The sequence below is a fragment of the Acinonyx jubatus genome, chromosome D4 (assembly GCF_027475565.1).
Source record: "Acinonyx jubatus isolate Ajub_Pintada_27869175 chromosome D4, VMU_Ajub_asm_v1.0, whole genome shotgun sequence".
In the NCBI taxonomy this organism is placed as follows: Eukaryota; Metazoa; Chordata; class Mammalia; order Carnivora; family Felidae; genus Acinonyx; species Acinonyx jubatus.
In genome coordinates, this window is record NC_069391.1 from 21625133 (window position 1) to 21648006 (window position 22874).

General features: G+C 36.2%; 1 protein-coding gene across 8 annotated transcripts in view; it reads left to right on the forward strand.

Moving 5' to 3' along the window:
- Positions 1-22874, forward strand: part of PTBP3 (polypyrimidine tract binding protein 3) — a 119140-nt gene that overhangs the window by 53688 nt on the left and 42578 nt on the right. For 6 of the 8 annotated variants that reach the window (XM_053204796.1, XM_027034832.2, XM_027034833.2 and 3 more), the window contains 3 exons: positions 5956-6125; positions 9545-9691; positions 18919-19083. In XM_053204796.1, the coding sequence (XP_053060771.1) occupies positions 5956-6125; positions 9545-9691; positions 18919-19083 (482 nt within the window). The remainder of the gene's footprint in view (positions 1-5955; positions 6126-9544; positions 9692-18918; positions 19084-22874) is intronic. The other 2 variants (XM_053204798.1, XM_015068652.3) reach the window with 1 other exon arrangement.

A 22874-nucleotide genomic window follows, 5' to 3' on the forward strand; every position in this document is an offset into this window, starting at 1 on the left:
CTAGAAAACCCAAATAACCCCTATACTTGTTTTAAAAATCAAATTGATAATTAAAAAGTTAAGACCCAGGGACGCCTGGGCGCCTCAGTTGGTTAAGTGTCTGACTCTTGATTTTGGCTCAGGGCATGATCTCGTGGTTCCTGAGTTCAAGTTCTGCGTCAGGCTCCACACTGCCTCTCCCCTACCCGCCCCTCCCTTGCTCACTCCCCCCCGCCACCTGCCCTTCTCTCTCTGAAAATAAATATAATTTTTTTTTTTTTTAATTTAAGACCCAGTGGTTTTTTTAAAGGAAGAAACCATACCAGTGCTACACAGACTCCTTCAGAATATAGAAGACAACACTTTTGGGGTACCTGGGTGGCTCAGTCCGCTGAGCGTCCAGCTCCTGATTTCAGCTCAGGTCATGATCCCAGGGTCGAGAGATTGAGCCCCACATTGGGTTCCATGCTGAGCTCGGGGCCTGCTTAAGATTCTCTCTCTCCCTCTGCCCCTCTCCCCCATTCTCTCACGTGTGCTCTTTCTCTCAAATAAATAAAATGAAAAGAAATTAAAAAAAAACACTTTAGAATTTATTTTTATGAAGTTAGTATTACCCTTGATACAAGAGGGAAAATAAAATTACAGATTAATATTTCTCATGAAAATGGACCCAAATATATCTAGAAGGTATTAAATCAAATTCAGCTATATGTGTGTGTGTATATTTTATATATATATGTAAATATAAATATATATATACATGGAGAGGAGGTCATATATCATGACCAAGTCAGATTTATTCCAAGAATACAAAGTGGTTTAACTTTAGAAAATTAGTACAATATACTCTATTAACAGAATAAAGAGAAAAACTTTATGATCATCTTAATATGTCCTGAGAAGGCATTTAAAATTCAACTTTGACTTTTATTCATGATAAATAAGACCTTCGGCCAAATAAGACCTCGGCCAGGAATAGAAGGGAACCTGTTTACCCTACTAAATGTGTGAAGCTACAGCAAACAATATACTTAATGGTGTAAGACAGTCGTGTCCCCTGAAATCCACAGTAATGGAAGTAATGTTCACTCTCATTATTTCTGTTCATCTTTGTACAAGAAGTCCTAGCCAGCTCAATAAAACTAGAGTAAGAAATAAAAAGCATCACATGTTGGAAAGTAAGCAATAAAACTGTATTATGTAGAAAATTCTAAAGAATTTAGCATGGTTGCAGAGTATAGGGTCAGCATACCAATATGTGCAAGACCATTAGACTGAAAACCACAGGACGTTAAGGGAAATTAAAGAAGGCGTAAATAAATGCAGAGAGAAATAATGATGTGTATGTTTTAGATGACTCAAAATTATTATGACATGAATTCTCCCCAGTTAAATACCTGATTTCAAGAATTGCTGTAAAGGGGCTCCTGGCTGGCTTAGAACAGCATGCCACTCAGTCTTGGGGTCGTGAATGCAAGTCCCACTTTGGGTATAGAGATTACTAAAAAAAAATAAACTTAAAAAAAAAAAAAATTGCTGCTGCGCCTGGTTCAGTAGGTTAAGTGTCTGACTTCGACCCAGGTTGTGATCTCACGGTTCTTGGCTTCAAGCCCTGAATCGGCTCTGCACTGACAGTGTGGATGAAGCCTGCTTGGGATTCTCTTTCTCTCCCTCTCCCTCTGCCCTTCCTGCACTTGCGCTTTCTTTCTCTCTCAAAATAAATAAATAAACAAACTTAAAAAGAATTGCTGTAAAGCTATAGTTTTTTTTGTTTTGTTTTGTTTTTTTGTAAATCTATAGTTATTAAGATACTATGGTAATGTCAAATGATAGCTGTATAGCTTGAGTCTTAGAGGACTGACTACAAAGGGACACCAGGGAACTTTTGAGGATGATGGAAAAGTTGTGTATCCTGATTTTTGTGGTCATATGGATATATACATTTGTCAAAAGTTGTCAAACTCTGCATTTAAAATGTTACATAAATTTTATTGTAGCTAAAGTATACCCTAGGGACACCTGGGTGGCTTAGTCGGTGAAGCATCTGACTTCGGCTCAGGTCATGATCTCACAGTCCACTGGTTTGAGCCCCGTGTTGGTACCTGTGCTGGCAGCTCAGAGCCTGGAGCCTGCTTCAGATTCTGTGTCTCCCTTTCTCTCTGCCCCCTCCCCTGCTCAAAAATAAACATTAAAAAAATTTTTTTTAATAAACAAATAGATAAAGTATATCCTATTAAAGTTGCATTTTTAAAAAGATCCAGATTTCTAGGATAGTTTTCCTGGTGGATTTCTCCAATTTTGAGATGGAAATACATGAATTTTAAAAAGCTTCTTTCAGAGCACCTGGGTGGCTCAGTAGGTTAAGCATCTGACTTCTACTTAGGATCTCATAGTTCATGGGTTCAAGCACCACATCGGGCTCTGCACTGACAGCATGGACAGAGCCTGCTTGGGATTCTCTCTCTGTCTCTCTCTTCCTGCTCTCACTCTCCCCCTCCCCTACTTGCACACTGTCTCAAAAATAAATAAATAAACATTGAAAAAAATAAAAACCTACTTACTCTCTTTGGAACCTAATATGTAGCAAGTATTCAGTAATTTTCAGTGTATCATTCAGTAAAATATGAAATTTTTACAAGTGAAGTATTTTGAATGCTGATTTTTATAATAAAAATTTTGGAAAGTCTCATGTTATTTTTTTGTACAGAGAACAATTCTTCAAAGTTACATGTTTAATACATTAGAATTTCCTTGTTTTCTGTTGACTTTTATTAAATGATGCCATATATTTGCTTATATATTTTCCATTTTCAGATTATTATATTTATCGAGTCTTTGGCTATCACCTTTTCTGGGGTCATTCTTAGATTTTTAGCTTTCATAGAATAATTAAATTTTTAGTTAATTTGGACAGTGTCTTAAATTTTCCAAAGTAAGCACTTATAAGAGAAAAAAATCATTGTTACCTATAATCATCATTTTAATACCAAAAAAGTAGAAAGACTATCACTTCTAGATAAAAATCTTTCTTAAGAAAATCGTGACATATTATTGATTACTATGTGCTAGGCATTATACCTTGTATTTAAATGTTATCTAATTGACTTTTCAAAATAACCCTGTTACACTCATTTTACTGGAAAAGAATTTGAGGCTCAGCTATTTCAGGTAACTTGCTAGAACAGGATGTCTGATTTAATAGCCCATGCTCTTAACATTGCTCAGGCACTTTTATAATTCAGAACAATTAACAACCTAAAATGCTGGGTTTTTATAATTAAGTATGTCTTGATAAAATTTGTCACCAGGGGTGCCTGGGTGGCTCAGTCGGTTAAGTGTCTGACTTCGGCTCAGGTCATGATCTTGTGGTCTGTGAATCTGAACCCCTCATCAGACTCTCTGCTGACAGCTCGGTGGAGCCTGGACCCTGCTTCGGATTCTGTGTCTCCCTCTCTCTCTGCCCCTCCTCCGTTTGTGCTCTGTCTCTGTCTGTCTCTTTCTCAAAACTAAATAAACATTGAAAAAAAATTTTTTTTAATTTGTTACCATAGGTCTTTATTTGATAGTACAACACGAGTTCACGTAGCATGTGCAGGCGTTCATTTTTGCTTACACAGTTTTACAGAGATGATGAAAACCTCTGTTAAAGAAACCACCTCAGGGTGCCTGGGTGGCTCAGTCCGTTAAGTGTGGACTGTTTGTTTCAGCTCAGGTCATGATCTCATAGTTCGTGAGTTTGAGCCCCACAAGGGGCTCTGCGCTGACAGCTCAGCACCTACTTGGGATTCTCTCTGTCCCTTTTTCTCTGCCCCTCCCCTGCTCAGGAGCAGCCTTTTCAGTGTTCTTCCATTTGTTTTTGGAATATTCTGGGTCAACTGATAAAATCTCCTTGCATCTAGGAGGTTTTTCCAGTCTTTAACACCTTGTGCTAGTTAAGAAGGCACAAGATGGTGGTAGTGCTATCTTGCCATCGAGGCAAAGGAGGGTGCAAAAGGGCATACTCCATGCCTAGCTTTCACTCCTGTTTAGGACATGATGATTAGTGTTCTAATTTAATGACAGTTGTCATTATAATCCACATAAATCTGCACATACTTTCAAAATGTATGTCCATGTCAAGTGGCTTGCTTTTTTCTAGGAATGGTAAGACATTTTGAGATGTTTGTGCTAAAAAAAAAATTACCTTTAAACTTCAGTTTGAATGACGTTTTCACTTGCTAGCTGTGTACAAAATCATTTAGTTTCTGAACTTCTGTCTCTTCATCTGTTAATATTTAACTCAGTATATTTTTATTTGTCTACTCAAATGAGGTAGTATAAGTGAAAACAGTGTGAAAACTAGAAACTAAGGGACATTTCAGGTGGTTGCAAGCTGGTCAGCGTGTTTAGAGCAGGATAGTGTGGTCGGTGGATAGGATGTTGAATCTGAGTGGGGGTGGAGGAGGGACTGAGGCTAGAGGGAGGTAGAGTAGAAGTGGAAATGATCATAGGTGAACTTAGTGACATTGTGAATGGACATGAAAAATGTAATTAGTGATTTTGGAGGGAAAAATCAATATTTCTGGGTGGTTGAGAGGAGAAGAAATCTCTTGACTCACAGATTAATTTGCAATAAATATTTAACTGCCTATTTTCCACAGTCTCACTAGGCATTTGTTATATACAGGTATAGACCACTAAGGACCTGAAGGAATCAGTAGTATTTGGTGTCTGGGTAGGATGCTGCCTGCATTCATGAACAGAGAATTTGGGAATGAGTGCTGATTTGGGTATTAAGTCAAGCTACTCACTTGAAAGCAAGTTGACTTCTATGCCACAGATATGGGGACACAATATGGCCATATAGTTTTTATGTGGTCCTCATGTTACTTATTTATAGCCATAGACATCTGATTGCAAAGTTCCATTAATGTTTGGAAAAATGACAATTTTAGACATTTGGAAAGATTGTATTTTCCTCCTAATAGTGCTAAGTATGGTACTGTTTAGCATTTACACACACACACACACACACACACACACACACACACACACACACACTGTAATGAAACAGGGCTTTCAGATAATTTGCATTCAGTCTTATATGGTGCTTTTTTTCCAAGGAAGAACATTTCTGAATCTTATGTACATAAATTTGAGTATTCATTACAGGCTTATCAATTCTAGTTATTGTCAGTGTTAAAACAAAAGAATTTAAGTAAAATCTAGCTGTAACTGGGATAATGGATTTCTTTATTGTGCAGCAGTCTTCTCAAACTTCAGATTGCATCAAAATCATCTGGAGGGCTTGTTAAAATACAGGTTGCTGGGTGCCACCCCTTAGGTTCTGATTTAGTAGGTCTGAGGTGGGGCTGAAGATTTGCATTTCTAATAAGATGCTTATGTTAAGACCTACTGTTACATGATAAGGAATAAGAATGTCTTAGGAAACCGCAATTTAGCTTCTAAAAAAACACTTTATAAATAGATTAGTAAAAACTACATAATGCCTGAGAAATAAACTTAATTTTCATAATGATACAGCTCGAATCCAAATCCCCTCAGGATGTGGTAAATATAAAATTTCTTTTATAGTCTTTCCTGAAAGTTAATTGTTCATATTATTTAGCACGGGAACAAGTTAGCAGAATATCTTTAAAAATACATTAAAGACATTATAAACATTATTCTCCATTCACAATAGTTGTTTAGAGGAATTTGATCCCTCTCTATATTAATTTATTTATCCAATACTTTTCCTTGAAATTAAAAATCAGACTTCAATTTTTAAAAAATTTAATACTTGCCATGAAAAACCAAAAACATCCATTCGTTGAAAGTGGATGGTTTTCCACTGTCCTTATCTCTGATCAGCCCTAGAGTTTCCCTGAATTTCAAAAACTAAAACTGTTGGAGATGAAATGTGACAATAGGGTTAATGTAGTATGTCAACCTAAATTAGTTTCAGTAATTTGAAAAAATCTTATATTTTTTTAGCTAATGGGAATGACAACAAGAAATTTAAAGGAGATAGACCTCCCTGTTCGCCTTCTCGTGTTCTCCATCTTCGCAAAATTCCAAGTGATGTCACCGAAGCAGAGGTCATATCATTAGGTCTACCATTTGGCAAAGTAACTAATCTTTTGATGTTGAAAGGAAAGAGCCAGGTATGTAATATTTAAAGATTGCACCACAGTGATTATCTCTGGGTACTAGTGTTAAAGATGACTTTTATTTTCTTGAACTTTTCTGTATTTTCTAAATTTCATTTTATTTACATAAAGTAGTTTTTTAAATAGAATTTTTTTTTATGTATGACAGGAAGCAACAAACAAAAATATTAACACAGGACATAGGATTATCTCTTTTTCAATGACTTGTCCTTTTCTTCCTGAACAAAAAAATTTTATATTCTTAATTACAAAATAGTTTATGAAAATACCCTGTGATTATCAGAAGACCAAGACACAGAGAGGATATAAATTATGCCTCATTTGGTAGTTAAAGAATAAGTTTTCCAAAATTTGTATAGAAATGTGTAGTATATTTTAGTTTAGAATTAATATATAACTTCTTTAATAATTCAAAAGAGATTGTTAGAGGTTCTTCATTTCAGAAGTTAATAGGTTTTTCTTAAGGTGAATCAGGAAACTTGCTTTTGTGGTGACCATGACAAAAATATAATACTTGTTATGTTGATTTGAGTAATCACCTGCTTTTTTTGTTCCAACTCAGACCCCATTAGGATGAATTCTTTAGTTCTTTCCCAGTTTTTGGTTGTCCTGAAAATCTTTTAAACTGAGCATTGCTGGTAAGAAGACGACAACAGATTTAAGCCCTAAACATTGTGTAGTACATTGTGATAAGACCCTATGTTCTTACACTTTTGTAAATAAGTTTAAGAAACAAATATATTTATAAACAGATTGGTATGTGTTTGGACATGAAAGAGATTATCATGTCTGATTCTGGCCCTTTAGTGAAACTGACGTTCCTGTTTAATTTGGATGAGGTTATTTAAATCTGGAGAGGCTAAATAACATGTTTTAGTATTTAGCTCTTGTATGTTTACACATTTATTTTACATCTTCTGGAAATCTTACATGTGCCTGGATCTTTATTTTAACTCAGTTGCCACTACTGAGAATATATGGTTTGGGTGGTTTTAAAAGAGCCAACATGGCCAAGTCTAATGTCTGTGAGATGTATCATGTATGTGTATCATGTACGTTATCATGTTTCTTGCAGTGTATCCTGTATATTCTGTTAGATGGTTGTGAGGGGCAGCAATGTCACAATTTGTTTTTGTCTCTGCTATTGGTTCTGGGTTTATTATTTATCTGCAGTGCTATTGTGTTAATTGCTTATCTTTCAGTCATAAATCATGTTTAGAAAATATTTTGTTATATACTTTAGCAAGAGAGTGATGTGAGTCATTAGAACTACTTGTAGCTGTAATCTTTCTGATGGCGCTTAGAGGTGGGAGTGTTGAGGGCAGCATACGGGATATTTTCGCCAGCCTTTCTGTGGTTAGTGACTTCTGGGATTTTTTTTTTTCCACCGCTTATTATGAAAATCGATTTCTTTGGATACTTTAGAAAAACCTAAATAATTCCTACTGGGGTCCACGTGGAAAAAGTTCTTTTTATGTATGAATTTTTAGGTTGTATATACTTTCAAGAAAAATTTTCTATAATAATAATCATGTATTCCAAAGATATTGTTTAGCTTTTCCTTTGTGTAACTAATGTTAGACATTGAGTTTAGTTCTTTGCATTTATGAAGGGGTTTTCAGAAAGATACTCTCCCTCTATATAGTGAATATTATTAGCAAAAAGTTTACATATTCTTTGTTGAAAAGGTGATTAAAAACCAGACAGGAAATGTTGCTATTGCTTTTTGGTTACCTTGATCATTTTTATCTTCCTTAGAAAAATTAGTAAAAGCATATTACTAATACAGATAATGGTTTTAAAGTGCATTTCTTGAAGATAGTAGAATTTATTTGTTTATTGAGGATCAGTTAATTAATGATATTTGATCTATTGTGGTGTGGCTAACATTATTACTTCATAGAATGTTGTTAATTAAAGCATTTAATTGGTTCATTTGCGACATTTGATGGATACAGTTAAGCATCACATTTAACGTTTGTCAGGTTAATATTCCTTTACTGGAATATTTGCCAAATAGAAACACTTAGTAAGATAACTATAAACAAATAAATAGTTTGACTTACAGATATTTGCCATTTCATATGTTCAGGAAATTTTGTTAATAAACATATATTTTTATAAATTGTGTTTTATATATAATTTGAAGTGGTTACTGTACACTTGGTAATTACATGCTCTGTTGTAGTAAAAAAGAATTGAGTTATCAAACTAGAAATTTGCATGGACTTGGATCAGGAGTTCTTCCTATACATTTTTAATTTGAGATGTTCATTATAGGTAGTTCTGGGGGCTCAGAATGGTTAGTATTTCATCTTCATAACTAACCATTATGGTAGGGTGGCAGAACCTCTCACAGAAGTTTCAGGAGTTCTTACAGCTGGAAGAGGCCATGTGTGGAATAAGACATAGATCTCAAGGAGCCTTTTCTGATCTCAGCTCTTCCTGTGTTATTTTTCAGATATCTAATATTTGTACAATGATTACACGTGTTAAAAGATGAATTCAGTTGAGTAAATTTTAAAGATTTTATTGGCTTTATTCAAGGATTCGTGAATTGGGTAGCATTTCATCCAGCAGATAGAAAGGAGCTGTGAAGAGCAGTGCATAATGAAAGGCTTCTGTAGGCAGAATAGGGTGGGACAAGGAAGTTACTAGTAGAGTGAGTTGTTTGAGGCAAGGTCATCTTCCTTTAGGGAATGGTTGGGGTCTGTCAGGCAGATAACCTCACTAGTGCTGACCAAGTAATTCCAGATGAACTGGTTTAAGATTCTGATCTTGGGAGAGGTTGAAACTATAATTGTTAGGTATTAACTCCTGGTTTGGTGATGTGGGCTTAGTTGGGCTTAGTACAGGTGACTTCATTTTGGCCTTGTTGCCTCTGTATTTTTTAACACAGATCTCAGAAAAAGTCACTTGAATGATTCAAATCAATATTGACTTAATGTAGGAAAGATGTTATCCCATTTCCCTAACTTGAACAATTGAGCCTTTACACCTGAATTCTGCATTTAATTGTATCATAAACTTAATTGTATCATAAACAGCTATTTAATTAAAAGGTAAAAGAACAAATCATGCCCCATCTTGGAGAAGTTCTTATTTAGGAAAGAACTATTAAATTCTAACCCCTGAAAGCATCCATTTTACAGTACTGATGCTCACCTTTATTTTCACCTTTTTAATTATTTCTAGATTTTAGAAGAAAGAGAAAAAAGAGGAAAATAAAAAACCACATGAAATCATTTATTCAACTGGCAATTTCCCAGTCCCAAATCCTTTATTGAGCTCGACTTTTCATATGTATTTTCGTTTAACATCAGTGGTACACTTTGAAGCAAGAGTCTTTTCATAGTTCTTAGCTGTCTTTCAAAAACATGAGCTTTCACTTTACTTTCTTGTGTTTATTACAGGCTTTCTTAGAAATGGCTTCTGAGGAAGCTGCTGTTACTATGGTGAATTACTACACTCCTGTTACTCCTCACCTTCGAAGCCAGCCTGTTTTTATTCAGTATTCCAATCACAGAGAACTTAAGACTGACAATCTACCTAATCAAGCTGTAAGTATTGAAAGCATTTAAAAAATTAGCTACAAAAAAAAAAAAAAGCTACAAGAATACATGGTATAATAGCTTAAGATTAATTTTCTATTTCTCAGAGAGGAAAAAATCATGTTCCTTCCTGTTAGGATGCTTTATTGGTAAAGATTATGTATGTAAATTCTTACCTGAAGGCTTAAGTAGTGCCATTTAGAAATACGTTTGAAGTTGCGGTGCTAGAAATGACAGATACTGGGGGTATAGCTCAGAGGCAGAGCATTTGACTGCAGAAATGGCAGAAATTTAGTTTGCCCTTGAAACATTTTTTGCGAGTAAGAGAAAAACTTACATTCTTATCTCTTAAAATTTCAAGTCCAAAAGGAACTTTTTATAGAATACTTAGAATATATAACAAAGGCATTAAGAATTTCAGTGCCGCTTCTATTTGATGTTAACATTTAAGATGTTAGTAAGAATTTGTATAGATATGTTCATTAAATGGTTTTTGACTCTTCTAGGTGAATGTGGAATGTAGAATATCAACATCTCTAACCTCATTTTTCAGTTTTTATTTTGATATAGTTCATATTGACTATAGTTCATCTTTTGTGTCTCTCCAGGTTGATTTGTAGTAGCTAAAATAGTAATTTGAAGTTACTTAAGGGTAAGAAAAATTGATCCACAAAGCAAGAAAGAGGTTTTTTTATTATGTTATGAGCATGTTTGGGCCCTATAGTCTTGCTCTAGGTAAAAGAACTCCTCCAGCCCTTTGATTCTGTGCTGAAAGTCATTATAGTGCAAGCTACTGAATTGAAATTAGTTTTCCACATTTTTAAAACAAAGACTTTTTCTGTGCATAATCCTTAGCTTGTTCTAAGAGATATTAGTGGCATATAATAACCTATATAAACTTAGTAAATGAGATGTTAGACATTTTTAAATAGTGTAGACTTTTGTAAATGAAAAATTGACTTCAAAATTCTAAATAGCATCCATTCTCATGGTAAAACATTCAAATAGTCCAGAAAAGTAAAAATGACAACAACAACAACACAGTTGTCCAGAGACAACTAATTAACATTTGCTAACAGTTTGGTGTGTATTCCTTCTCTATCCAGGTGTATTATTATCTGTGTATATAATTTTACATAAGTGGAATCCTAATGTTTTGAAAGCTCATATTTTTTCTTTATAATGTGTCATGGATATTTTTTTGATGGCTATAAAGGCAGAATTACTTCACAGTTTTTAAGTAAATGCATAATGCTCCCTTCTATAAGACAGCCATAATCTATCCAATGTCTTGTTAATAGACATTGAAATTGTTTCCAATTTTACACTTTTTAGAAATAGCACTGTAGCAACATTCTTACATATCCTAGCACACTTGCAACATTTTCTTACTAGTTAACATTTGTGGCAGTGAAATTGCTGGGACTAAGCATATGCATATTTTATATTTTGATATATGTTTCATGATTGCTTTTTTTAATGTTTATTTTAGAGGGAGAGGGTATGTGTGCAAGTGTGGGGGGCGGGGGTGGGCAGAGAGACGGGGAGAAAGAGGACCCGTAGTGGGCTCTGTGCTAACAGCAAAAAGCCCAATGGGGGGCTTGAATTAATGAATGGTGAGATCATGACCTGAGCCAAAGTCAGTCACTTAACTGACTGAGCCACCCAGGTGCCCCACATGATTACTTTTTTTTTAAAGAATATGTGCCAGCTTAGGGTGCCACTCATGTGTGAGCAAGCAGTTTTCCTGTCATCTTTATTAGAGGATGAAATCATATCTTATTGTTTACTTAATATTTATTTGATAACTTATAAAGTATAGTGATTTCTGTTGATGCAGTTTTTTCCCCCATTTTTAACACTGTGGTAAATTACATATAAAATTTACCATTTTGTAAATGCCGAGCAGCATTAAGTACATTCATATTGTGCAATCCATCACCACCATCTTTCTCCAGAATTCTTTCACCTTGGGACACCAGGGCATGATCTCATGGTTTGTGTGATTAAGCCCTGCTTTGAGCTCTGTGCTGACAGTGCAGAGCCTGCTTGGGATTCTCTCTCACACTCTCTCCTCTCCCTCCTCCTTCCTCTCTCTCTCTCTCTCTCTCTCTCTCTCTCTCTCTCTCAAAATAAGTAAATAAACTTAAAAAAATAAATTCTTTCACCTTCCCAAATTGAAACTCTATGCCCTAAACGCTAATTCCGCATTCTTCTGCCCCCCTAGCCTCTGGCAGCCACAGTCTACTTTCTGTCTCTGAGTTTTGTCTACTAATGCGGTTTTAAAAATATTTTTACACAATAGTCACATCTCTTAAGATTGTATTATGGTTTCTGATTTTGATACCATGCTCATCAGGACCTAGTATACCAACATTAAAAAAATTGTTTTTGGGGTGCCTGGGTGGCTCAGTCGGTTAGGCGTCTGACTTCGGCTCAGGTCGTGATCTCGCGGTCCGTGAGTTTGAGCCCCGCGTCGGGCTCTGTGCTGACAGTTCAGAGCCTGGAGCCTGTTTCAGATTCTGTATCTCCCTCTCTCTCTGACCCTCCCCCATTCATGCTCTGTCTCTCTCTGCCTCAAAAATAAATAAACATTAAAAAAAATTTTTTTTAATTTTTTTTACCTGTGTTTTCTTCTCATATTTTTATGTTTTAGTTGTTTTTATTTAAATGTTTAAATTTTTGTTTTATTAGAAATATTTTGGAGGTGGGGAGTGAGGGTAGGCTTTGATCTCTTTTTTAACTCCCATTGACCAGTTTCTCCTTTATCATTTTTTTGAATAACCCATTTATTATCTACTTATGTGAAACTTGTTCTTTGTCATGTTCTAGTTTTCTGTACATTTGCTGTACCTACTTAAAACATGCATGTATACCCTTCTTAGACATGCATACACATTCTGCTTGCCTGGCTCTGATATACCCTTATGTCTGTGCTACTCACATGGTGTGCACTCCATGTCTAATCCAGACTACCTTTTGTATTCACTTCTGTTCCATTCCTGTTTTCATGTCCCTAGAGCTAATGTCTCCAGTATTAATATTTTGTAGGGCAAAGCCCTCTTCTATACTCTTTTTTCAGACATTAATTAGCTATTGTATTTTACTTATGTCTCCATATATAATAGAATTATTTAGATAACTTCTACCCCCCCCAAAAAAAACACAATTGGAATTGGGTTGATTTTATAGATTAATTTGAGATAATTAACATATTTATATTGCTCTATGATTCTTTTGAGGAGGATGTATTTTGACTCCTGTCTTTCACTAGAGTTTTAAATTTTCATTCATGTAAGTCATGGCAGTTTTCTTATTAGTGTGATTCCTAAATATGTTAGAAAAAGTCTTGAACAAGGAATAAACAATTTAATAAAACTCTTAAAGACTGGATTATTCTAAAGAGAAACTGTGAGGCATTCCAGTTGCTTGGCAACCAAAGCCAGCTGAAATGACCTAGTTAATTCTTCGATAGCCTTGATTTCTTCCTAGTGCCCTTTCCATTTTGTTATTTTTGTGCAATTTTTATACATTGATGTTTGATAAAATATAATAGTTTTTCTTTTATTCAAAGTCCTACACCAAAGTTGAAGTCAGAATTTAAGGTACTTGTTTGCATACATAAAATGTACCAAATGTCTTTTTTTTTTTCTGACAGCCCTGGGAAACTGATAAATTACTATTTCATTATCTTTTATTCTCTGAATAACAAGGTAACCCAAAACATGCACATAACTTCTTTTCCAGCCTATGGACATACTTGCCAGAGAGGGTCAGGTGAATATCAAATATTTTTTAAAATTTATTTATTTATTTGAGAGAGAACACAAGCAGGGGAGAAGTGCGGAGGGAGGGAGGGAGGGAGGGAGGGAGAGAGAGAGAGAGAGAGAGAGAGAATGAATGAATATCTTAAGCAAGCTTCGCACTCTGCACAGAGCTCAGCCTGGGATCATGACCTGAGCTGAAATCAAGAGTCAGCTGCTCAACCAACTGAGGAGCCCTTCAAGTATCTTTATCTTTTTATTTAAACTAAAATTATAGTTGGGGCACCTGGATGGCTCAGTCAGTTAAGCATCCAACTCTTGGTTTTGGCTCAGGTCATGATCCTGTGGTTTAGTGAGTTCTAGCCCCACATCAGGCTCCAAGCTGACAGTGCAGAGCCTGCTTGGGATTCTCTGTCTCCCTCTCTCTTTGCCCCTCCCCCACTTGTGCTTTCTCTGTCTCTCTCAAAATAAATAAGCTTAAAAAATATGTAAACTAAAATTATAGCTAAAAAATTTAGATTGTATTTTGAGGTACAGCATTTGAGAAATGGTTTTATTTAATAACCATCATTAGGGTATAGACAGTTTTGTTTTATTTTGTTTTTTTACCTTGTGGGTGGACATTTATAAATCTGCAGAGATAACCGTGGAAAGATTTTGCCTAAAAATGTTTTCTTAAAAAATCATCTAACTCTACACTTAAGGTCTGTGCATTTTATTGTACATTCATTTCTGTCTCAATTTTAGAAATGTCTTTTTCACGTTATCCAGACATGTTTAAATTTTATATGAGGTCTATTTGTCCTCCCCTCACCTTGATGAAATACTTGCATTTCCAGTCATGCTACTGCTGTTTCCTTTATTAAGTTATTAAACTATTCCAGCGAGTTTGTTTAGAAAACATTTAAAAAATTATCTCCCATAGTAGGAATTCTGCTGCCTCATAATTTTTAGCATCAAATACACAGAACATAAATCTTCTATGTGAAATAATCTCTTTATATTAAGAAAATATTTCTCATTTTCTCCCACCCCCAACTTTTCTGTTGCCCTCTGTGGAGAGTGTGCCTCAATTTTATTTTTTTTTTACTTGAATGTTTTGTCTAATTAAAAACGGAAACTACAGAGTTATTTATTAAATAAATCTGTCTTCAGGTGTTATTTTCTCAGATTTTTAGTGTCAAAAGCATTTCTTGCATGCCTGGTGCTCAGAGACCTTTGTACTCAGTGCTCTGTGAAATACTAATGCAGAATATGTTGAGAACTCTAGAATGATTAGCACAATAGGTACCGTGGCTTCTCCTATTTCTCTGTTGTGGTACCCCCCCCATGCCAAAAAGGATGAGTGAAGGAAGAGGAGCTATGATAAAAATAGTAATATCAGTAGCAGGAAGCATATGTGTAGGATTGTTTAATAAAAAGGATTGGTAGAATGATTGATGGCATAATGAAGTAAAGTCAGCAAGGTTAAGTTTACTTTTGGTTGTGCAGGCTTAGTTTTGTAAAGATTTAATCCTCCTGATCTAAGAAAAAAAAGAACCATTATTCCATTTAGAACTTCTCTATGTTGAAGTCTTTGCCTAGACGTTCTAGAGTTATGTTTGGTATGGTAGCTGCTGGCTACATGTGGCTAAATTTAAATAAATTTAAAAATGAAAAATTTAGGGGTACCTGGCTGGCTCAGTCGGAAGAGCAGGTAACTCTTGATCTTGGGGTCATGAGTTCGAGTCCCACATGTTCTTGTCTGCTAATTCTACCTTCTGGGTCTTTTTAAAATTAATTATTAATGGACCCACACCTTCTGCTAATTATAGACTCAAAGTGGAAGTCTGAATCAGTTTTCAAACTTGAAAACAATAGAACCCATTTTGCAAGTAAACTCTTACTGGGGATCCCAGTGTAAAATGTATGGATAAACTGCTGTTTTTGAGGCAGGCTTGGGATGCTCAGTATTCCATACACATGGCTGTTTTTCTAAGAGCACAGTTTTGAAATCAAACGATATAAAATTTTCAAATAATTACGCATACATTGTTCTCAAAGATAATGATGTTTTAGAAACTGAATGTTGGGCAGTTTGAATATTAGCTGATACATAAAAATCTATATGGCCTAAAAATGCTGGTAAAAAGTATAAAAAAGGAGTTGCATATAAGCATAAAAGTGGAAGTTGTTCTGGGGCTCCTGGGTGAGTCAGTGGGTTAAGTGTCTGACTCCAGGTTTCAGCTTAGGTCATGATCTCATGGTTCATGGGTTCCAGATCCCCATCAGGCTCTGTGCTTCTGGTGTGGAGCCTGCTTGGGATTCTCTCTCTCCTTCTCCCTCTTGCTGTCTCTCTCAAAATAAATAATAAACTTAAAAAAAAAAAAGTGGAAGTTCATCTATTAAGCATACACAAAGTTAAAAGCCAATCTTCAGAAAGATTCTTCTTTTAATGTTATTTGTCATAGCATAATGTCTCACATTAGAGAGATGATATAATAAACTAAAAATTAAAATAATAAAAGCAAACACAAGAAATGTTAATTTAAAATTGGAAGTGAATATAATATGTAAAAAAGTGGTGATTTTTTTTTTTCATTTTGTGGCACAGACTAATTATCACCATTCTTAAGGAATGATGAGAATGGAACAAAGAGATTGATGAAAACTTGCATTTGATTTCATTAATCATTAACCATGCTTTTTTTCCCTTAAATTTTCCTTCCTTCACCCACTTCATTTTCTAAATAATGGTTTTAAATTTTGAGGCAGTCATAAAATTGAAAAAGAGTTACAGATACAATGCAAGTTTTGATTTCTTCAGGCATTTATGACTAAGTTGCTTACCTGATCGGTCTTCATTGTCCAATATTTTAGTGTGCATTTCCTATAAGCAAGGACATTTTCCTACACAACCAAATATAGAGGTCAAAATTAGGAAATTGACATTCAGTCCTCAGTCCCCATTCAAGTTTTGCCTATCATCCCAGTAATGTTTGTTAGAGCAAAACAAACATTATTTAGAATCACATGTTCTGTTTAGAAGTCACATCTTTTAGTGTTCTTTAGTCTGAAACAGTTCCTCAGTTTTTGACTTTCATGACCTTGATTTGACACTTTGGATAATTATAGGCAGTCTGTCGTCTTGATTTCCCTCAATTTGAGTTTATCTGGTATTGTATATAGTTTTGACAGGAACATCGTAGAGGTAATGTCCTTTTTTTCTCATTGCATCATATCAGGTGGCACATAATTTCAGTTTGTTGCATTACTGGTGTTGTGCTCTTAGATTCCTTGATGAGGCTCATGTTTGGCTTCTCCACTGTAAAGTTATGACTTACAAAGGAGGAAAGAGGAATATTTTGGGGGAAGGTACTTTAAAGCAGTATATATATATACTTCTTACCAACTGTCAACTTATACCAGTATGGATTTAAGGTTTCCTGTTTTATTTGATGGGTTGTTATTTGTTACAATCACTATTTTGATTCTCAAACTGTCCTATATTTGGCCAGTGGGAGCCCCTTCAAGAAGCTGTCTTCTATCTTTTGGCATGTTTCCATAAATATTTGAACAGTTCTTTGCATTCTAGTAAAAACAAACAAAAAAAACCAAAGAAACAAAAAAGTTACTCATTTTGTACTGTCTTTGCTCCAGCTCTGGAACTCGACTTGTTTTAGGGCACTCTGGTCTTTTTTAGTGGAGCATGCTATTTCGAAACTCATCTGCCAAATGAAATCTTGCCATTTGCAACAATATGGATCTACCTAGAGGGTATTATGCTAAGTGAAATAAATCAGACAGAGAAAGACAAATATGTGATTTACTTATATGTGGAATCTAGAAAATAAGTGAAAAACAAAAAACAAATTCTTAAATACACAGAGCAAACTAGTGGTTGCCACACAGGAAGATGGTTGGGAGGAGGGTTTGGCAAAATAGGTGAAAGGTATTAAGAAGTGCAGACTCCCAGTTATAAATGTCATGTAGATAAAAAGTACAGCATAGGGAATATAGTCAATAATATTGTACTAGTGTTGTATGGTGGCAGATGGTGACTGCATTTGTGGTAAGTATTGAGCAATATATAGAATTTTCAAATCACAATGGTGTACACCTGAAACTAATATAACATTGTACGTCAACTGTAATTCAATAACAACAACAAGAACAATAAAAATAGACGTTTCCAGGAGTTTGACAGAAGTGGGGTTCAGAATTGTGTTTGAGACATTTTCAGATTTTCATCAAGTGTTTAAGTACCACTGTTTACAGTCCTCTGTGTGACTCCAGACAAACCATTTAACCCATCTCAGACTCGGTTTTCTCATCTGAAAAAAATGTAATAATACATGCCTCGTAAATTGTTGTGAGAATTAAAGAGAGTTGTATAGTGAATGCATAGAATGATACCTGCAATTGGTGCTCCGTAAATGTTCTATTATAAGTAAATATTGTCTTTTTGCTAAAAAAAAAAAATAAAAGCTTGTCTGCCTGCCCCTGCTTGGGTTCTTACATCCTATTTTAGGCTGCCCCACCATTGAATTACCTTCTTACCCCGGTCAGGCCTTCATGGACCTCCTCTTCACCCTGCTTGGACTGTCTTCACTACATTGGTTCACACCATGTGGACCCTTTCCTAACTCTCCTTGGGCTCTAACAGTCCTGCCAGGCTATTCTCTTCTGGACGCATTTCTTACCCTTTTCTTTTAAATTTTTTTTTTCAACGTTTATTTATTTTTGGGACAGAGAGAGACAGAGCATGAACGGGGGAGGGGCAGAGAGAGAGGGAGACACAGAATGGGAAACAGGCTCCAGGCTCCGAGCCATCAGCCCAGAGCCTGACGCGGGGCTCAAACTCAACGGACCGTGAGATCGTGACCTGGCTGAAGTCGGACGCTTAACCGACTGCGCCACCCAGGCGCCCCTCTTACCCTTTTCATATTCCTCAGGTTTGATGTCTAGCACTGAACCACCCCCACACTAGATTCCTCTCTTACCTTGTTTGGGCTCAAGTTGCCCTTGCCAGGCACCCTACTATGTAGATGCTGTCCTCATCGCTCAGGCTCTGATGCTTATGCCAGGATGCCTTCCTATAGGGATGCATTCCTAACCCCCTCTGAACCACCATAGCTCCATATTTGCGTCTATCATATGCCACCCAAAGGTTTTAGAACTCAGTGGTTCAGGGAGGGAAAAAGAAGAGGGACTTGAGTGGTTTTTAAGTCATCTTTAATGTTACTTTCACTGTTTTTTCTGTTATTTAAAAATTAGGAAATAAAAATCATCTCCACATTTTCCTCTTTTTTTTTTTTTTTTTGCCATGTGTTTTTTTCATTTCTTCAAGTAACTTTAAGTACCTTTCTTAAATATTGTGTCATTGTGATAAGAAAGCAAGTCTTTTGAATCTTAACTGATTACAAATTTAGGGTATGTGCCTCTAGAGAAAGTAGATATGTATTTTTTTCCTTATTTTGTATTGTTTTATAGAGAGCCCAAGCTGCACTGCAGGCTGTCAGCGCTGTCCAGTCAGGAAGCCTGGCCCTTCCTGGAGCTCCTACCAATGAAGGCACAGTCATACCTGGGCAGAGCCCTGTGCTCCGAATAATTATTGAAAACCTCTTTTACCCTGTTACTCTGGAAGTTCTTCATCAGGTAAAGTGGAACAACACTCTTAAGAGGCAAATGTGACCTCTGTAGCTTTTGATGTTTATATCTTAACTTTCTTTTTTTTTTTTTTATTTATTTTGGCTGGTATATATGTTTAAATAATAATAACCTTAGGCATCCTGTTTTATGTAGGAAATAGTATCTATTAGAGATAATTTTTTTTAATGTTTATTTTGAGAGAGAGAGAGAACACAAGTGGGGGGGACAGAGAGAGAGGGAGACACAGAATCTGAAGCAGGCTCCCGGCTCTAAGCTGTCCACATAGAGCCCGATGCAGTGCCCGAACCCGTGAGCTGTGATATCATGACCTGAGCGAAGTCGGACGCTCAATCAACTGAGCCACCTAGGCGCCCAGAGATAACTTTTCTGTAGCTTCATTTTTCTAACTTAAATACTTGATATAAAAGGGTATGTAAGAAATTCTTTTTTAAAAATACATAAGCATGAAAATGAACAAAGCATAGAATCCTATTAAAAACACACTGATAGTAGTTTTTCCATTAACTCTTTCTTACATTTGAGTATTTTCATTTTAAAAACTCTGAAAGGAAAGTATGTGGTAACTCTTCATGTATAAAATGGAAGTATCATGTTAAATACTGACTGATGGTCAACATAATTTTCATAGACTACCCATTAATATGTCCAAACTGTTGTGATAAAAGGCACCCCACCACATCATGGCCTACTATGAGAGTGTCGAATTTAAGAACTGGAAGGTAACTAAGTTACATAATTTTGTAGTGAATAAAACTGAGAGATAATTAAATATTGTAGAGAGTAACTGAAGAGACAGAACTCAAGCCTCCTAATATGAAGTCCAATGTTGTGTTTTGTATGCCTGTTATACATATATATGTGTGTGTGTATATATGTATATGTATATATATGTATATGTATGTATATATGTATGTGTGTGTATGTATTTCCAAAAGAGGGCAAGAAAGAAGAGGACAGAAGATCCAAGGCGGGCTCTGTGCTGACAGCAGAGAGCACAATGTGAGGTTTGAACTCATAAACTGCAAGATCATGACCTGAGTCAAAGCCGGCTGCTTAACCAACTGAGCCACCCAGGCACCCCTGCTTGTTACAGTTTTAACTAATACTCCATATATACATATCCTCAAAATGTAACGTACAATTACTTGGTATCTAGCCCAAAAACTTCAATTAGTTTTTGTCCTCTTTTGCTGCATATTGATTCCATTCCCTCATACTTGTCAAGCCATACACTGTAATGTTAAAACACTAAAATGGGTACCTGGGTGGCTCAGTCGATTAAGCATCCAACTTCAGCTCAGGTCATGATCTCCTAGCTTGTGGGTTCAAGCCCTGCATCCACTTCTGTGCTAACAGTTCAGAGCCTGGAGCCTGCTTCTGCTTCGGATTCTCTCTCTCTCTCTCTCTCTCTCTCTCTCTCTCTCTCTCCCCCCCTCTCTCCCCCCCTCTCTCCCCCTCTCTCCCTCTCCCCGCTCCATTCCGTCGCTCAGGCGTGCATACTCTCTCTCTCAAAAATAAGTAAATATTTAAAAAATTTTAAACACTAAAATATATACTTATTTTCATATTTATATCTCAGTATGTGCTGCATAGTATGATGCCAAGTCAGTCCAGAATCACTTAACTGTTTTCCAAACCTTTGGCTTTGCACTACTAAGTGAAGAGTCATAGGGATGTATATGTGCATGTGTGTTTAAGAATTGAAGTACTTTCCGGGGTGCCTGGGTGGCTCAGCCAGTTAAGCGTCCGACTTCGGCTCAGGTCACGATCTCGCGGTTCGTGAGTTCAAGCCCCGCGTCAGGCTCTGTGCTGACGGCTCAGAGCCTGGAGCCTGTTTCGGATTCTGTGTCTCTCTCTCTCTCTGACCGTCCCCCGTTCATGCTCTGTCTCTCTCTGTCTCAAAATAAATAAACGTTAAAAAAAAATTAAAAAAAAAAAAGAATTGAAGTAATTTCCATCCTATTCTCACATTTTATAAATTAGGAAACTGGGGTCCTTAAAGTCACATTACTTTCCCACAGTCATTGTACTAATTGGCAATAAAGTTCAGATACATTTCCCAACACAGTTCCTGTGCCATGCATATAAATATCAAAATATACCATTTATTAGGCCTACTGTGTTCCCTATAGTAGTTTTATGCATACCATTTTCTAAATATACGCATTTGTGAAGCATGTCTAGGAAAGGCCTTAACAGTACTATCCATAGCCACCCTTCTTCCTTACAAAGGTTTCAGCAGTTGCTTAAGTGATTGGCTTCTTAGTTCTGGTGACTTTTCTTGTCCTATGTTTATCCCAGAGTGTCAGTGAGCACTGTGATCCATCAGCAGTGTTTGTTTGCTTTTGTAACGGTAACATCGAAGCTACTACTAACTTACTAACGCTGTTTTACAGAAGATGTTCTTGCACCTGTGGCTCAACAGTGCCATCATTCAGCCTTGAGTTTAGCTAGAGTCTTGTGGTTCTGCCCTGTCATTCCATTTATTTTTTCCCTGAGAGCAGTAACAAACCTTGTTTCTCTCCCAAAAGATCATGGGTCCTTCAGAGTGAAGAGGAGTAATTCTGAGAGTCCTTAATAGTAAGCAGGACTCTCAGCCTTTCAGTTATCACACTTCCTTGTTTAATGCTCTTTTCCCTTGCTGTCGGAATGAAATCAAAGCCCTTACCAAGGCCCTTAAGGTCCCACATGCAGACCTCTCCCCTTCTCTTTAACCTCATTTCCTAACACCCTTCTGCTTATTTAGCCACTGGCTTTTCTGGCCCTTTGCCCCCAGTTTACTCATGCCTTAGTCCGTTTCTATCTCCTATTTCTTTCCAAAACATTTCACTGAGACGGTCACTTAGTTGAACCTACATCATACAGTCTACAGCTCAAATTTGCCTCCTCAGTTTTTCTCTCATTGCATTGACTGAGCCCTCTCCCCTAGCACTCTGTGTCATTAGCCAACTAAAGTGTAGTATAACATGATTAAGGATACAGGGTCTGGAGCTGGTTTGAATCCTGGCTCTTCCACTTACTACCTCTATAACCCTGGGCAACTAACTTACCTCTCTGTATCTTTTTCTTATTTATATAATGGGGCTGGACATGGTGTCTATCTTTTATATATCTTTATATCTTTACTGTGAAGGTATCTTTATATCTTTATTGTGAAGATTACATGAGTTAATGCATTTAAGGCACCTAGAAATATTAAGGTATACATTAGAAAGATACATATTAAGTCTCAAGAAATGTTAGCTGTAATTATTAGACACTAGTAAATTGCACTGTAAGAAACTGATCCTTGCTCTGGTCTTGTGGGTAAGATATAACTTCCTAAGTAATAGCCTAAAAATGTGATGAATATTGTGGAGGGATAATACATGGAAGTATGGAGTTGGTTGCACCTGTTGTAATTAATTAGCATATTATTTTATATTTTTTGCTGAAGAGTTGGCATTAGCTAAGCTCTTCTCTGACATCTCTTGAAGTTAGTGTTTTTTTTCTTTAGCTCATGGTAAGTGGAGTGAGTGAGTGAGATGAGAGTGGTGCTATTTCAGGTGAGGAAAGTTAACGGAGGTTTTCAATATGATGATATTTGAGCAGAGGCTTAAAGTATGTGGTAGAATAACACAGAAAGAACAGCAAGTGGGAAGTGTCTAAGTGCAAGGGTGCTTAATGTGTTGAAATATCAGAAATAAGGCTATGTAATTGTAATTGTAAAAAGTGGGAAAACTATAAATGATAGAATCAGAGAAGGGGTTAAGATCCAGATGATGCAAAGCCTTTAT